The sequence below is a fragment of the Montipora capricornis genome, chromosome 8 (assembly GCF_036669925.1).
Source record: "Montipora capricornis isolate CH-2021 chromosome 8, ASM3666992v2, whole genome shotgun sequence".
NCBI classification, from domain to species: Eukaryota; Metazoa; Cnidaria; class Anthozoa; order Scleractinia; family Acroporidae; genus Montipora; species Montipora capricornis.
The window spans coordinates 43,177,365-43,194,864 of NC_090890.1; the positions used below are offsets into that span (position 1 = coordinate 43,177,365).

General features: G+C 39.0%; 3 protein-coding genes across 3 annotated transcripts in view; 2 read left to right on the plus strand and 1 right to left on the minus strand.

Moving 5' to 3' along the window:
• LOC138059461 (myosin-10-like) overlaps positions 1-3,348 on the plus strand; it is a 41,480-nt gene extending 38,132 nt beyond the window's left edge. The window contains exons 38-40 of the mRNA XM_068905079.1: positions 239-347; positions 1,055-1,227; positions 2,196-3,348. Of these exons, the coding sequence (XP_068761180.1) occupies positions 239-347; positions 1,055-1,227; positions 2,196-2,331 (418 nt within the window). The 3' untranslated portion in view covers positions 2,332-3,348. The remainder of the gene's footprint in view (positions 1-238; positions 348-1,054; positions 1,228-2,195) is intronic.
• Positions 3,349-5,834: 2,486 nt separating this feature from the next.
• LOC138059463 (NHP2-like protein 1) lies at positions 5,835-9,460 on the plus strand. Its single transcript, XM_068905081.1, has 4 exons — positions 5,835-5,957; positions 6,984-7,104; positions 7,629-7,732; positions 9,259-9,460. Exons 1-4 carry the CDS (start codon positions 5,955-5,957, stop codon positions 9,415-9,417), a joined length of 387 nt encoding a protein of 128 aa, XP_068761182.1. The 5' UTR covers positions 5,835-5,954; the 3' UTR covers positions 9,418-9,460.
• A 1,269-nt stretch (positions 9,461-10,729) lies between these two features.
• Positions 10,730-17,500, minus strand: part of LOC138059462 (B9 domain-containing protein 1-like) — a 6,926-nt gene continuing 155 nt past the window's right edge. Inside the window, exons 2-6 of the mRNA XM_068905080.1 lie at positions 17,417-17,485; positions 16,764-16,875; positions 15,561-15,657; positions 12,672-12,734; positions 10,730-12,026 (exon numbers count right to left, since the gene is read on the minus strand). Of these exons, the coding sequence (XP_068761181.1) occupies positions 11,774-12,026; positions 12,672-12,734; positions 15,561-15,657; positions 16,764-16,875; positions 17,417-17,485 (594 nt within the window). The 3' untranslated portion in view covers positions 10,730-11,773. The remainder of the gene's footprint in view (positions 12,027-12,671; positions 12,735-15,560; positions 15,658-16,763; positions 16,876-17,416; positions 17,486-17,500) is intronic.

Consider the following 17,500-nt stretch of genomic DNA (forward strand, 5'->3'; position numbering starts at 1 on the left):
CTGATTCATTACTGTAACAGCACCAGTGAGGAAGCCTTCATAACAGAGTCCGTTGGTTTCTTTTAAGGCTTCCATTCTACTCTTCCGTTCGTTTTAAAATTTCCATTTGGTAATTCCTTGTCCGTTACAAAAGGGCAACTGGTGAAAAACGGCAAGAGTGACGACGCTAGCCTCGGTCTGTAGATTGGCACGATCGTGAGCAAACATCGAACTTACCGTTTACGCGATCATCTTTCAGGGAACGCGCCATGCTGGCTAAAGCCAATCGCAAACTAGAGAAGAAATGCCAAGCATCATTGACACAGATCGATGAAGAAAGGCGTCATGCGGATCAGTACAAGGAGCAGGTTTGTTGACCTTTTTTGTTAGCCATGTCTTCTTGTCGCCGTGTTTGTAACGAAGTCAATTTGTACGACTTTCTCTGGCACGAAGAAAGACTGACAGCATACCGAAACTACTTCGCGTTCTTCTTTGTGTTCGTCTCTAGCCTGCTTGCAGGTGGTAGATGATGGTGTTATTGCGAAACAGATATATTTCGACGCCATATTGGAAGCGTCCGGGACAGGGCTGGGCCGGGTAACAATTCGAGGGCCCAGACCTAAGGTAAGGTCAAGGACAAGTCAGCAAATTTTATCAACTTCTGGTGAGTGCTAGCCTTGAAGAAATGCTGCCAATCTTCTACGAATGACTAGCGGGCGATGCTAAAATAGCTGACATAGGCTTTTGAGCGGCGCACAAAACTAAGATAAGATAAGATGAGATAAATTTAGAAACGGTTAATCATAAGTACACGTTAAAAAAAGTATTGACCACTTAAAAAAACTTTCTTACACTGTCGCCATGTGAGAATCTGATGGTATAGGTTTGGTAATAAGTCTTTTGAACTGCCCAACGGAGTCGGCATTTCTTGGCTCTTTAGGCAGGCTGTTCCACAGAAGGGCCCCTTTATAGCTGAAACTGATACTTGGACTCCTTTATTTTAAAACCAAACCTGTTATTCATTTTTTACGACCTTATTTCGATTCCCATCACGAAAAAACTTTTGTTTCCTTAGATGGAGAAGTTAAACGCCCGTCTGAAGACTTTGAAGCGTACTGTGGACGAAGCCGAGGAAGAAAACACCCGATTGGCCAGCTCAAAACGCAAAATGCAGCGAGAGGTGGATGACCTCACGGAAGCCAACGATGAACTGACCCGCGAAGTTCAAAGTCTACGGAACAGGCTCAGGTAATACATTGTTGGAGCCGAATGTGCTTTCTCGTTTGTACGCTGTTCTCATCTGTGAGTTGCTTAATCCGTGATTGACATGGTAGCAGCCGTGGGAATAACCGATCGTTCAATTCGAGACCGGTCGAGTATTTCCCTTTAGGTGGTTTCCGAGTGAAGAGTGGGCGCGAGGTGTGGAAATCGTTTTCGTTTTTTGCCCCACTTATCATATATGTACCAATGATGGCTGTGAAGTGCTATTGGGTTTTTGTCTGTTGCCCCTCTGTCCCCTGTACGCCTCCCTACAAACATGACTTTGGGCTTGAACACGCAGTGAACCGTCATCTTTTGAACATCAGATAAGTTTTACTTCTGAAGAGTTCGAGCCAGTTAAAGTACCCATAACAAATCCTGCCATTTTAGAGGCTTCGAAAGTTGCGAAAATCCAAGCATCTTTTGTTCACGACCGAGTTAGAAGGGGAGTGGGTCTATTCCTGTTTTTACGTCACAAACTGATTTACATTGCATTAACTCTGTAAAAATGCATGCAACGTAGATTGTGACGTCAAAACAGGAATAGACCCACTCTCCTTCTGACTCGGTCAAGAACAAAAGATGCTTGGATTTTCGCAACTTTTGAAGCCTATAAAATGGCAGGATTTGTTAGAAAAAGGAAAAAATGGCCGCAATACGTCTCGAACAGGCGCAAAGATTCATTTTAGCGAAAAAAAAATATTTTGGAGTTATGGGCACTTTAAGGTGAGCAGCGAGACTTAGTGTTTCATTTTCTTGGGTGGGGAGGTGGGGGTTAAATCAAGCGCAATATGCATAAAGTACCAAAATCAATATTCAAGAGCAGCTGTGCTACCTCAGATGTACCCTCGTCTAATTTGCAGGGTTGTTTCAATTGGTTGATAAAAAATACATGCCATATACTCTTCAACTTTGTTTGCCGATAGCGTTTAATTGTCTGCCTTTTCATTTTTTAGGGGGCGTGGTGGTGCTGCGTCTGGTCGCAGCGGATTCACTACCCCACCCGAGCCTAGACGAAAGACAACCCGAGGGGACCGGTCAGCGGATGCAGATGAAGGCGACCCCACGGCAGATGCTGACGCAGATTTGTAGATTCTAACAATGAAAAAAAAGGAGGAAAATTCCCAGGGGAAGCAGGGGAAAAATCTATTGTCTAACCTTCAAGTTTGCTTCGCTTTTGCCATTTTCGCTGTCTCACCTGTCTGTAATTCAACCTCATCTGAAGTGTTTCGTTAGCTTGTTATTACAATTGATGGGGTATGGATCAAATTAACCGAGAAGGGTTGGTACTTTGTTCCAGTGCTTCTCTACCGAGCTGTTTCAGTTTCTTATCAAAACTATTTGATTCTCAAATTTCAACAGCCGTTTTGTGGTGATGGGTGAAGCATCCTTTGATGTAGTGTAGCTTGTAAAGTGTCGGTTTCCTTAAATTCTATTTTGAAGTGAAATATAGACCAATGTCCCAAACGAAATTACTTTAACTTGAAAAAATGGGCATCGAACAGTTTAGCGAAAAAAAAAGAGAATACAAGTTGCCAACGTGCTGGGAATTGTCTGTGTAACCGATTAATTCAAGGGATTTGTGTCCGGCTTTTTGGGTAATAAAACTGCAAATCCAAGTTGATAATGTAACAATAAAGATTAGTTAGTTTTTCATTAGGGGTTTGCGAGTTTTGATATGTACAGTGTGCTGGTAGATTAGTAACCTTTCTTCAGCGTTGTTTTTCGGTCACGCACGGAAAGCGGCGTGACTTCTCCTCTCTTGGCACTGTTCATCACGAAAAAGCGCTGGTTATCGAGTGTGATCCAGGCCCTGTCATGTTAAGAGGTGTGTCGTGTCGTTGTGTGTTTGGTGAAGGTATGTTGCGGGACGATCTAATCAGGGAGGTAACTAAATTGGAATACAAAGATAAAAGAAACTTTTTAATGCGAAACATTTGTATTTGTGACACATTTCAGTCAAGTTGATATGAGATTAAAAGTAGTAAGGTCTTGAGTTAGCCTTACGTGATTTCGGAGATAAATGGTATATAGGTACCCGTAATTTCTATTTTATAAACAACCAATGTAATGGTGATTAGGAATAAAATTTATGGTAGCTTTGTTTCAGCTTCTTGGACGTAGTTTAATTCGTAAAACCCCTCAGATTCTTTGATAATCAATCTCGTTTCCCTCGTTTTTTTTTCTTTCAGTTCTGTGATTTTTTCTCACCCTTAAGGAAGTTTTGATGAGCTTCATCGGAAGGAAGGAATCTTTATTGCACACATTGATATTTCAACTAATTATAGAAATCGGAAATAGAATTACGGAAATCGGATATAGGAAGGCTGGCATAGTTGGTGGCCATTGAATGAAAGCGAGGCTGATAATTTTCTTCGGGCTCTGACTATCAAAAAAGATTTGTACTTCACCAACGAACGTTGGTAGCCTCGTTGCCATTCCCGGGCGAGAATACCAAGGGAAAAAGATAGGCACGCATTGCGAACATGTGGGTATTGCAGTAGCCTGGTATTGTAATTATTTTTGCAAACTTAATTTTCTTTTACTCTTTATTGGATTATCCACTTTTGTTGTCGTTTTTGCGTTCCGATTACGAACAGTTTGATGTTTTCACTACAGTAAGCCTTATCGGATAGGGTCGGTACCTTGAATGGGAGACCATTGGGAAATCTTCCTGACGAAGATATCTCATCTTTCTTTTAACTTGTTTCTTTTTCGTATTTGGTTGTTAAAGGCTTTTCCGAATCCTCCTTCAACATGCTTGATGAATGGTGATAAGTCTCTACAAACAGTGCAGTTGCTAAGCGGGTGCTGACTCCCGAAGTTTAATTTTTTTCTTTCACGATTAATTTGTTGTCCAATCGCGTTGTCGTCTACATAAGCAATTACGTATAATTTGATGGAAGTTTCCATTGAAGTTAGGCCCATTTGGGTGAAGGAGACCACCGCAAAACTCCCCGTAACGAAGACATCTTATCTTTTTTAAGATTCTTTTTCTTTTTGGTTGATTTTTTTTTCTTGTATTTAGTTGTTTAAGTCTTTTTTCGTATCTTCTTTTATTGCTGTATTCTTGGTTTGCATCCACCTGACGAGACGGCCATGTTGGTGTAGAATATGGCTCCACAAGTTTTGCATAAAAATAAAGTCAAATTCCTAAAAGACATTTTACTGCATTGTTCTGACACCAACATGGCTGCTGTGACGTCAGATGCAAACCATCAATTTTTTTTTTTTTGGGGGGGGGAGGGGGATGAGCGGTGTTGACTTACAAAGCCCAAAAGAATGTCACCGATGTTAACGCCATTGTTGAGGTTGACCATTGCTCTTGCAAAGTAAAAAAAATCGACAAGTGAGCCGCAAACACAATAACTGTACAATGGACATCAATTGTTGAAATTCGAGAACTACATTAGATTCGTAATTCATTCACGCCCTGCAGGCCTACAATCTCTTTCTCTCTCACTCACTCACTCACTCACTCAGACAGTCCTGATGACAATATGGGTATGGCACTTACAGTGAACTACCCACCAAAGCACTTGTAAACTGATAGCAGGGCCGGTCGGCCGGGGCAGGCAAAGAGAACGAAAGTCAAGGAGTGGGGCTGCTTGGATTTGATGTTAGTTTGACCCCCCTGCCATGGCTTTAGACGCGTTGAACTTCAACTGACGGTCAGCATTATATCAGGGAGAGTAACCACAGGAGGGCCCAGACTCGGAGGGTAAAAAATTGTTATGGCATTCTGGGTAACCGTTCACTTACTTGCTCTCACCGTACCGAGGCTCACGTAAACGGTTGACCAGCGTTGTCAAATTCGTTGTAAGCGAGCCTCGAAGGATTTTGAATATTTGAATATTTTTCGCTGTTCGTCAGCAATGGATTCTCGCTGGACCTTGAAACGTGGTCAAAGAGAAGTAAATTTATCCTTGTGGCAATCGCCAGAATTTAAGCGTGACTGATGCCGGAAAAGTGTGATTTTATCGGCGGGATGTGAGGTACGCTAGAAATTACTTTCCAGCCTACCTTTATTTATATTCGAGTGACAACCCCGGAAAGTTGAGAAGTCGCTTAAATCGCACTCAATCAGACAAATAACCACACAAAAAGCGAGAAAGTCACCAGGACGGCTTTTTTTATTGAGACCTTTTGCGTGTAAATATCTTCAGGTTTTCAGTTTGTTGTCGAGATTCCCATACAAATCCTTATAATATTTTTACCCTCCAAGTCTGGGCAGCCTGTGTAGTAAAGATGTGCCAACAAGTTCCATTGTTTGTGGTATACAGCAGAACGACTCAAAAAATCTTACGAATAAAAATCGTATGACCACTGACACCATTTTCGTTTCTTTCGAATTTTTCTTTTTCAATTCGTCCGATGTCAACTGTCCACCATTTTTTAATTTCCCGTATCGCCTCATTTTGAATCTCCCGCGATGAAGGATACCTTCTTTTATGGTTGGAATTAGGGCGCAGAGAAGAATGGGATTCTTCTCATCATCTCCGCGACCATGCACGTGAGGACCCCCTTCCTAAGCAAACAGAACCCTTGCGGGGAGGGGTCAATGGCATTATCTCGTTTGCTTCCCATAAGACCACGCACACATCGTGCTTCGAGTAACACACGTGCACGAAGTGAAGGGGTCACCTCATCAATCTGTGATTTTGTCCTCAGTGAAGCCCGATTTTGCGGAGAGGACCCAAAACCAGTTATTCAAAATGGTTAGTGTCAAGTTTACAACGTTTGATGTTATTAATGAAAGTGCATGTTACAAATATCTGAAGATATCCGTGGTTTTTTTGATGGACAAGATCGGTAAACAAAGAACTTTCACTCATCCAGACGTAAGCGTAGCGTTCACTTGCCGTACTCCAGACAGTTTAGTTACTTGGAGTGCTGCTTCTTTCGAGAGGATTCAAAGGTACTGGGTTTGAATATTAGCTCGTTTTTTAGCACCGGGTGTTACTGTAAGCTAGACAATTAATTTGGTACACATGTATCCGGTAAAGCTGCTGAGGCCAAATGAAGTTTGAGTAAAAAAAAAAGAAGAAGAAAGAAAGCCAGTAAATTGAAAAAGAAAAAATGATGTGATCGTATCACATTTCAGTAAACCAAGTTTGCAACCCACAGCAGAGCCTGCTTGCAGGCGGTAGATGTTGTTGTTGCTTTTACTTCGTGTAGACAAACACACATGACGTAAACAATAAAACAAAAATCTAATAATTGGTTAGCTCCGTTCACATGGCCCAGACATATCCCAAGCTCTTCCAATATGACGTCTGATATGTGTTTCATGGCGACAACAACATCTACTGCCTGCAAGCAGGCTACCCACAAAATGTGTGATATCACTAAATTGCTTTCGCAATGGAAGCCCTTTTCCTCTGCTTGCATCATTATTTTCTCTATATTAATATTATGAGAACCTTTGATTTGGATGTACATGAAGAGAGAAACACACACAGTGTAACATAGCAGATTAATGAGGTGATTTGTAGTTAGTTTAGTGAGTGGCATGGGGACCCCTGGAGCCCAACTTTTTCTTACCACCAGCATGGTGGCTCTGATGGTGTAACCAGGGAGATGTGGGTTCGAGTCCCACTTGGGACAAAAACCTATTTTTCGGATGAGTGTGTCGAAAGGTAAACTATACTTTGTGTGTTTCTCTCTTCATGTACATCTGGTGTAGCCTTTCCTTGCATCAAAATTTCTGACTTTCATTTTTTGAACTTGTGATTCCTTTACAGGCAAGTGATGATGTAAATCCAAAAGCCTTTCCTCTGGCTGATCCTCAGCTAACTGTGACCATCCTTGATCTAATTCAGCAAGCAACTTCATACAAACAGCTCAGGAAGGGAGCAAATGAAGGTTGGCTGTGATTCAAAGGCCATATAACTTTATCCAGTGGATAAGACACTATCCAGGGTACAAAATATACTCCACATGGAACGTGGCCAAGGTTTCATACACTCCTTTACTTAGATGTGATTAGAGTGTGCATATTCAGGGTTACATGAGCAAATACCGAAATCTTTGTGCAGATATAGATGTTAATTTATCCACCGGATAAAGTTATCTAGCCGCTGGACAACAGGAGCCTGGTTGAACTTCAAATGAGATCAATGAAACTTTGACTTGGGTTGACCCAAATAAATAAAACATGACAACTGGATAAAACACAAACTTGATGAGATTAACCAAATTCAGAGTGGTGGAAAAGAACCAAGATTTGAACTTTATCAAAATTTTGATTCTTTATTCAATTTTATTCAATTTTGACAAGATCGACATTTGTTTCACGACTAATTACAGCTGCAAAACTTGAATCATTGAGTTTTTTTAAATGCCACTTTAACAAATTAACTTTGTATTTCTTCTTTGTCTTTTTCAAGCTACCAAATGCTTGAACCGTGGCATTGCAGAGTTCATAGTCATGGCTGCAGACACAGAACCCCTGGAGATACTTCTGCATCTGCCTCTGCTGTGTGAAGATAAGGTATACGCAGCTAAATGCTTTGCATGCTGATCACAGACTAATAAGTTATGGTACTAACCACTCGTTTGGGAAAGCAGGCATGTAGAGGAACATTAAGGGTGGGAGTGGGTTCAAATGCCCTCTGGAGGATTTCTTTTAGTTTAGATTGTCAGTCGTGAAATTTGTGTGGGTCCAAAGCAAGGGCTACTCTGCAGCAACAAATAGTTGTCTGAAGTTGACTGGTGACAGCAAATTCGAGAAAACCTTTAGCATAGTTCATACAAATTGAAATAAAACATCAAGTCCTCCAAGCAGGTAGTGGTTTCTTCTTTCCAGCTGCTATTGAACCCCCTGCGCTCTTAATTATGGACAAGATGGTCGAGTTGGATTAGCACAGACCCTGCAAGGACTATTTTCATTTTTAGACATTCCAGTTCTCTCTAAACCCTAGCCACACAAATGCTTGGTTTCCTTGACCTTTGACACTCTGGGATGTTAAGGTGCTGATATGCAACTGTTTGTAAAAAGTAGGAGAAATAAAATATCTATTGAAATGTATGTTCTGCCTTGTAAGAACATGGGGCCTTTTGACTTGTAACTGAAAATCTTGTTTTTTTCCCTGCCATGAATCATAATTAAGTCATATTCATAGTCAATCTTCAAGAACAAAAAAACAAAAAAACGTTGATTGATGCATCATTTGACTCATTTACCCAGTCTGCTACAGTCATTGAAGAAAGTATGCATTGATATTATTCTGAAGTTATAATCAATACAGCTCAAGGGTTCCTCTGTCGAGCAGATTAATGAGTTCGTTATTGCAAATTTGATTACAGTAACCATTTCAATAACCTGTTTGTCATATGAATGGTGCAAAATTCAAATCAAGCCTCAGTTCAAAACTCTAATTTTGATTAGAATTATTGCTTGCTTCCGGTGCCAGGCTGATGTGAGAATTTGACAGGTGTATCAATTTGCATAATCTGCCAAGGTCATAATAAGCGTCATTTGCCTTTTTAAATTCATTTCTCTTTCCAATCTTTAATGGTAAGATTACAGAAAGGTAATGTTGCTACAGTAGATTGAAAAGACCTTTGTTTGACAGATTATGCAAATCAGTAAACCTGTGAAATTCCCACGCCAACCTGGCACCGGATGCCAGCAATATTCCAATCAAAATTCGAGTTTTGAATTGAGGATTGATTTGAATTTTTTTGCATTATTCATCTAACGAACAGATTATTGAAATGATTACTGAAATCAAATTTGCAATAATGAACTCATTAAGTCGCTCGTCAGAGCAACGCTTGAGCTGTTTTGACTGTAAGAGTATGTGGTTTAATGAAATGGTGAAATGATGCAATTTACTTATTTTCCATCCTCTTCTAATTTGGATTTCAAATGTTTTTTTTTTTGTTTTAACCAGTGTAACATTTTTATATTTTACCATTTTGCCTGGCCAATATACACGAAGGATTGCACAATTGAACTTTTGGGAGCTTTTTTAATTAGTAATAAATCTACTTACTTCATTCTTTGCATTTCAGAATGTACCATATGTATTTGTTCGTTCCAAGCAGGCTCTTGGCCGTGCATGTGGGGTATCCCGCCCAGTGATTGCTACTGCTGTTACTATTAATGAAGGATCTCAACTCAAGCCACAAATCCAGTCACTTCAGCAATCTATTGAAAAACTCCTAATATAAACTTGTCCATTTTTTATTTTCAATAAAAAGAATCAGAGAAGGTTTTTTGAGTTCCTAGTGGTTATGATTTTAGCAATGCATTTCTTGAAATGCCATAAGATGAATATTGACTCCTGAGAGCGAGACTTAACAGATTTTACTCTGTCTAACACCAGATGATTTTACTCGTCAACTCAGGGCATCCTAGGACACCTGAAGGGTCAATGGGTTAAGTCATGCAGGGAGCAATGGTTTACCTGGACTGTTACAGTGTAGTTAGCACAGTGTTTGTGTATTACAATGTATGTTTCTTCCCGTTACATTACAACATTGCTAAATGGATTATGGATCATTGTGGGATTAATATACGGTAAGTGAAATTGCTGGAAGAAAGGATTTCGAATTTAAACTGATTCTCAAAAAGCCCAAGCAGTGGAGCCTTTTTGCCACATAAACAGTTACTGTGAGACAAGAATGGTGACAATAAAAACACTTTGGCAGTTCAAAAATCATTTTCCACCTTTGCCATTCAGAGTCAAGTACTGTTTTTAAATCATTCAAAATACAGCTTCTTAGGGAAAAGCCGAAAAGATCCAAGCTGGTTAACAATAATAGTTTCGTATTATGGTGACACCCTTGGTTTAAGTGCCACTACTGTAACAATCAAACAGTCACTGTTCTCTTTTTCTTAAAATTTTAAAAGTCTGTTTGGTTAGCACTAAACTGGCAAAAATTGAACTTGAGTTTGAATGCTAAGGTTGTTTACTTGAGTTTGGGATTTTACAGGCCACCAGAAAACCCTAGGGAGTTAGATGGAGGACAAAATGATATCTTTTATTCACTCTATTAATGTGATACAAGCATCTAGGGAATTAACTTTGCAGGACCCTATTGTAGTTTAGCAATCTGAAGGCCTGAAACACGAGTGCTGCACATCAAATCAGTTGTTTACACATATCATTCTTAAAGCTCAAAATAATCAACCTCCTTGACCTTGTAAAAACAAAAGCTTAAATTTCGTCAGTCTTGTGATAAACAAATACACTCAGACTCAAAATTTAAAGAAAAAGGTGATTTTCTTCTTTTGGTAGCATTTTAAGGATCTGTTGCTGGAAAATATGCAAATATGATGGGGAAGTTAGCACGTGGGTAAAAACCCCACAGACCACACACTCATTCAACCAGTTCCCCTTCCCAGGCAACTGATAGCAGGGCCTTTTCTCTGCAATGTCAGGCAAAGATGATTAGAACAAGCAAGCAGAGATTCAAAATGTCAACAATAATTTATATATTTTTCACAGGGCGTATACTCTGTATAAACAGACAAAGTGCATTTATCAATGGTTTAATTTTAATAACCTGACTTTACATTTTGTACATCTTATCAGTTATTACAAAGTTAAGATACAGAAGTTAAAACACTAAAATGTACAGGAAAGATATTGTACTTGATTCTTGTATGCATGCTGCAACATGGCTGTTTTTGGAGTAACACAAGTGCAAAAATGAGGTTCATTTTGCTTAGTCAATAACTCAGGGCCAATCAAAGGCAACCTCTGGACAGTGCAATACAACTAATATGCTGCCATAAGAAAACAGTTGCAAACCATTCCAGCAGATTTGTTAGGATAAAAAGTAAACACTTGAAAAACAACATTTTGGCTTTCCATTTTAAAACATACTGACTCCTAGGAGAAAGAGTGAGAAATTTCACTATGTCTACCCCCAGACGATTTTACTCGTCAGTGGGCGGGGGTCGTTGAGGAGTCAATCGCATAACCTGTACATACACCCAGAAAATTATTCCCCCTTTAACCCACTGACTCCTATGACTTGGAGTGAGAATTAATAGGCTCCCTCAGTGGGGAGGGGTGGTTAAGGTACCTGCACAAATATGTTGCTTTTCACTTGCATGATCATTGAACAAGTTTTTTTTACACTGCAACAAAAGAAATTGTTTGCGAAGGAATAGCCGTAAATTTTCTGCAGATTGGTTTCACAAACCAACATGGCTGCCTATATGTCATAAATACAAGATTGCTTTTATGTTATTTAATACATTTATGTACATTTAGTTGAATTTTGTACAACACATTTACAAGACACCAGTTACTTCCATTACCTTTGTGACCTAATGCAACCAAATGAGATTTGAGAATAATCTTGTTTAGATACATATGTCATGCAGAACTATTTTCAAACCCATACTTTTACAAAATGATACTCCATTCCTTCCAAAACCAAAATTCACGATTGCAAAGAACATGTGCACAAACAATGCCATAATTACCGTACTCCTTGTATATCTATTTAACAATACAAGTACTGGCAAAAGAATGGGCCATAATAATATTACTGCCTTCTTCTATCTGTTTTGCTATGCCTGACTGTCAGCTCCATGTACGTGAGAATCTGGTCTTATTGTTGTAATGCCACTATTCACAGGAGCAAGATGTGGAATCGCAACAGTGGCTGGTTCAGTGTCATAACCAAGCTTCTTCATGTCCCTTGTCACAACACTAAAAGTAACTTTCACACTTCCTTGTGATCTCACTCTCGTCACTTCTCTACCTTCCCCCTGTGCAACCAATTTTGGGTCCACAAACTCTGGCCTCCTTCCAAAAAACCAACTGAAATATATGAAAACTTTGCTTAGAATTGTCTTTACAAGAGTGTTGAATTTCTGCCACAGTAGTTGTTACATTGAGTGCACAAAAGCTCAACATAATACCAAGAACATAAAGAGCAAAATATAGAAAAACTCCACTACATCCACATCATGATCAGCCACTTAAGCTGGCTGTGTTCAGAAGTATGTTCCTTGCAATTTAACAATATCTTTTCCCCTTTTCCCCCTAATTTATTAATTTTATTTGGAGATATGCAAAAGGACCAAAGACCCAATGACAGCGGAAGCACCACAAATAGCCAATTATGTTAAAAATATGATGAGCTAAAAATATAAAAATTCAAAGTCAAGAGTACCTTCAGGACAAAAAAAACTGAATACTTTTTAAAATTACACTAACCCAACAATTTCCTTCCAATTGACTTAAATAATGATACGTTACAGTTTCAAAAAATGTCTCTTATCCAACACAGAGTTTTATACAGTGGACAGCACTTAATGGTTCATTAGCATATGGAGCAAAAGAAGTCTTGAGACGTGGAAAAGAGAGATACCCCAGGGCCCTCAAACTCAGTTGTAAAGAGATATCAAGTCAAGATTTGACAGATTTTGAAGTAATCCATAAATCAAGTCTATCAATGCTCACCTCATAAATTTTTGAAATTTTGATGATGATTCTGGGACAAACATTGGAACCTCCCTTGAGTGGCTGAAATGCAGCAAATCAAAAATTAAATTAAAACTTTGGCTTAAAACTAACACAACTGACCACAATTACGAAAGTTCACTTAATCCTACTGAATCCTACAACCTACTAAGCTGAATACGAAGTCTTTTTTTAAAATAGGCCATTTTTGAAATATCAAATGAATAGTCAGCTTGATAGTGAGGTCAGGCAGTGAGGACAGAAACAATAGAAACACGTTGGAATGAATGTGAAAAATATTTACATATCATTTACTTTCCTTTCTCTTTGTCCTCTAATCCTCTCTTTCGAGCTGAATTTTAACACTTTCACCCCTAAACCAGCCATACTTACTGTTTTACTCTGTCTAACACCAGACGATTTTACTCATCGATGGGGAACCCCCAGGAGTCAACAGCCTATTACAATGTCAGCACTTTCAAATGATGTCCCAATTTTCTTCGTTGGCAGTATCATTGCCCAGGAGAGGTACTTGGGTCAATTTTCGCTGGATATGTGCCACTGGCCTCTCAGAACCTCTTCCCCTTTATAGTCTATTTTAAGGCCAATTATAGACCCCATCTTAGTCAGTTTTGGGTAAATGTAATTTTAGCCACCCCAACTTAGTCACTTTCTGCTTATGCATAAACCTAACATCTAACATCTAACTTAATTCAAAACGGAATGTAATGCAGCTAGAAAATATTAAATCAACAGTGCTATAGTTCTTTCTTTCACAACTTCTTTCCCCACGAATCTTTCCATTTTTAAATCCCACTAGCCAGAATTTTCTTACCCCCAAAATTCCAACAATTTGCAACCCCATTGTAGTAACTCTGTCAGGAACTCTGTTGAAAATGCAGCCCCATCTAGCAGCACATCCTCATTAATAGGAAGCCCATTAATAGGAAATACCCCCCTCCCCCCCACCCGGGTATCATTGTCATCTCAGTTGTCAATGTCATTGTCATCAACTAGTTGCATTTATTGTGGTAGTCATCACTATCATCACCAGTGTTACTAAAAAATCCAGACAGTGTAAGACACGCAGCATACCATCAGTAAGCCTAGCATATCACTGGGAAATATATAGACTAATTAATGACAGCCTGAACTCTGCAGACTAAATGCTCTAAAGCCAGTCATTAGACCAGCATAATGCTGCAATAATATGTCTAATGAAAGCAAATAACTCATCTGTCTAGAACCGTCCTGTTACAAGTCATTAACATTATCTTAAGCTTGGAATGGTTGGCACTCAAGCATATGCACCAGTTCCACTGTCTGGTACTTATTAACCACGATTCAATTCTTTTGGTTTAAAATACATCATGTCCTAGGCCCAACTTTTTTGTCTGTAACACAGTCCATACACAATCCATGTTTTATAGGCAGCTTGCAGTCTACCTATGCCAGATATGTCTTAATCAGATGCATGCAGATTTCAATAAGCATCACAAAGTGTCTCCTTGCTCTTCTCCCCAACTTCAACATATTACCCTACGTGTTGCCGTACCTTCCTCCTGAAAGAAAAACGGGAGGAGGGAACGTCTACGAAAAGATGACCCAAATCGTGTTCCGTGACATCATGCCTTTTGCAAGGAAATGTATAATGGTTTCTCATTGGTCACTTACCTTAGTCAATTCTTTCAAGACCATGGATTGGTGAAAATAGAATTGTACCATTGATTCAGCAGTGAAAGTAATAGTGAGGAAGGAAACAGTGCAAAAGGAATATGAATAGTTTGCTCATCTTGAGTTGGAGATGGGCTGTAACTAGCTTATCTGGGACGCTTCAGTGTACAGAATCCAAACATTCTGGAAGCGATTCCTTCAACTGGAAAACAAGCCGAGCTTTTTCGAAACCTGCTGAGTAGGAGGTTCTCATTGATTTTTCTATTTCCTGAAGTTTGTGCTGCAATTTCGCCGTTTCTTAAGGACAGCAAAACTGCATCATTCTTAAATGATGATTATTTGTCTCCATAAATGTTAGATAAATGTCTAATTAACTCTGAGCTTGGACAAACTTTCATTGCTCACAGAAAGGATTTACTACAAGACACCACTGAGCAAAGAACACTCTGTAATTTATGTAATTTCACTGAATCCATATCAAGAATTAAAATGTAACTATTTTCAAATTTCGAACAATATACCATTAGCTGAATATTCCAGTTTGAAACCAATGGCAACTGTGAGTGAATCTGTAAGCAATACAATAATGCAGCCTGCAAATGTACTTCAACAATACTGTGTTCACATCCGAGGTTGTTGACTTCTTCTTGCTTTGGACTAAATATCAATCATAATCCTTTTCAATCTCTCAAAAACACAGTATACACTTAAAAGGGGACATTGACTTGAAAATGAGTTCCAAAGAACAGAAATATATCTGATACAATTTAAATTCAATGAAATATGACACTAATTTTTGCGGAAATACCAATTATTTCTGGAAATGGCATAAATTACGGTGATGTCACGGAACACGATTTGGGCTAGCTTTTCGTAGACGTTTCCTCTTCCCCTTTTTCTTTTGGGGGTAGGGTATGGCTACATGTAGGCTAACTTCAACATCACTAATGTCTCAGAATGCAGACATTTAACGCCACAAAGTGTCACCTAAATACTGCTCCTCAAGAAAGGATAAATTGCTGCATTTACCCTGACCTAAAAATATCGCTAACCGTAACCCTTACCTTATTGTTAGAAACAGGTAACAAAGGCTTAGACTTAAAGGGACACTTCATGTTGGATGTCAATATTGGGCATGCATTTAATTAATTAAGTGCATTTCTGAACTTAAGTGGTCTATGGTGTCTCCTTTTTAGACTGACCCTGATTACCAACCTTCCAGGGGAGATTGGAACATGCACAGCTCCATATCCACGCACCACATCGTGACCATAAAAATCCAAGCCATAACAACTTATGACTAGTTGTGGCCCTACAATGAGACAAAATATAGCTGCCATGTTACACGTCCCTTTTACAAATAGATTCCATGTTGCCGTGCATCTGTTCAGTAATAGATCACAGATGACATCAAAATGTGGTAAGAACAAAAAAGTGGCACACAAGGCGATAGCCGAGTGTGTCACTGATGTTCTTACCACATTTTGACGTCTTCTGTGATCTATTACTGAACAGACCCACGGCAACATGGAATCTATTTGTTTTATATAATAAAGAATTAAACGTTATTCGCATAAAAGCTGATGGTCATGTCAATCGTGTGTCTGTCCTCTAATAGATCATAGGCAAGAACCAATCAAAATCTGTGAATGACTTGGGTTATTATATAAAAAAATTTAGCCTGCAGTGCAGTTGTCTCAGGGAAAAGCAACTCTATTTGGATGGATGTTGGGAGGGAATGGGACAAGGAGACTTTCCCTTCCCCCTCCCCCCTCATCTCTTCCACTTCTGACTTACCCACTTGGTGACAATTTATTCCTCTCCTCAATTTTCCTCTACTTCAGAAATTTAAGATGGCGGTTAAAATACCAAAATACCAATCACAGCAGGTGCAAACAGCCCAATGAACAATCCAAATTCATATTAATTCCATGTAAATTTCTCAAAGCACAGGAAAAATCACACACGCAATTCACAATAATTGGTTTCGGTTTTCCTTCTCATTAGTTGATAAGCTGGCACAGGATTTTTATACCAATCACTAAGCAAAGCAGTTGCAATCGCATTTAATTACTTTCAACGGTCATTTGAAAACTGCTCTAATAATAACAAATGATGAGTGAAAGTGCATTAACAATGTAGCCATCTAATGTACCCAAGGTAATCAAATAAAATCACATGGAAATTAATTAAATTGAATGTTGGTTTTTGATGAAAGGGAAAAACAGGAGTACCCAGAGAAAAGCCTCTCAGAACAGACTTCAAGAAGGGAACCAACAAACTCAAGTCCCATATTGGCAAACAATTAGCTGGGACTTGATCTCACCTCACATTGGTAGAAGGTAAATGCTATCTCCAGCAAGTCTACACCAACCCCTACAAATGTCAAGGACCATGACGAAGGAAATTTCCACTTACATCCAAAAGGACTTGTACTTTTGAAGGTTATGTCCAGGGGAAAATTGAAAACAAAGACTTGTCGTCTGTCTGAACTCTTTTTTGTGGTCTGGGAAAGTCCTTCCTCCCAGCCCTGTGAAAAGTACAGAAAAAATATGAGACATGACTTGGCATAACTTTAGAATGCCCGGCCACCAATTTTCATACGAATGCGTGCATGTCTGTAGTGTCCGTCAGTCCTAATATTTCGTTTTTTAATGTGACCCTGTAAAAAAAGGCTGTACATACTTTTGTACACATCTTAATATTCTTTACCTCTTTGTTACCTTTTTCTAATACTAAAATTTTTACTGATAAATTATCAGTTTATATCAGCAAATGTTTTGATTTCGCTGATTGGTTTTTCGGTCTAAATAAAGATATTATGATGATACGCGAATGCACACTTGTTTGCATATGCCTAATTCTCCCATGACGTCACCACTGTATTAAGCTGTCACAAGAGAAACACTGAAAAGAGGCGATATTCACCAAACTAAGTACACAACCCAGCAAAAAAACAAAGTTCTTCTGCAGAGAGCAAAAGCGAACGTCTATTTGTCATCGCTCTTGTTGACAAAAACATAAAAAAATGCAAAAAACATCAAAAATGAGCTTTAGCTTGTCTCACATACCGAAGTCACGACCCAATCCTGACCATACACAAAGCAGTATTTGCAGTACAAATCATCAAACTCAGGAAACTGAAACCATTAAAA

Excerpts from the sequence above, each read along its gene's own strand:
- LOC138059463 (XM_068905081.1), top strand. Across the intron at positions 7,105-7,628 it reads CAGGAAGGGAGCAAATGAAG|CTACCAAATGCTTGAACCGT; the intron begins GTTGGCTGTGAT and ends GTCTTTTTCAAG. Across the intron at positions 7,733-9,258 it reads CTCTGCTGTGTGAAGATAAG|AATGTACCATATGTATTTGT; the intron begins GTATACGCAGCT and ends TTTGCATTTCAG.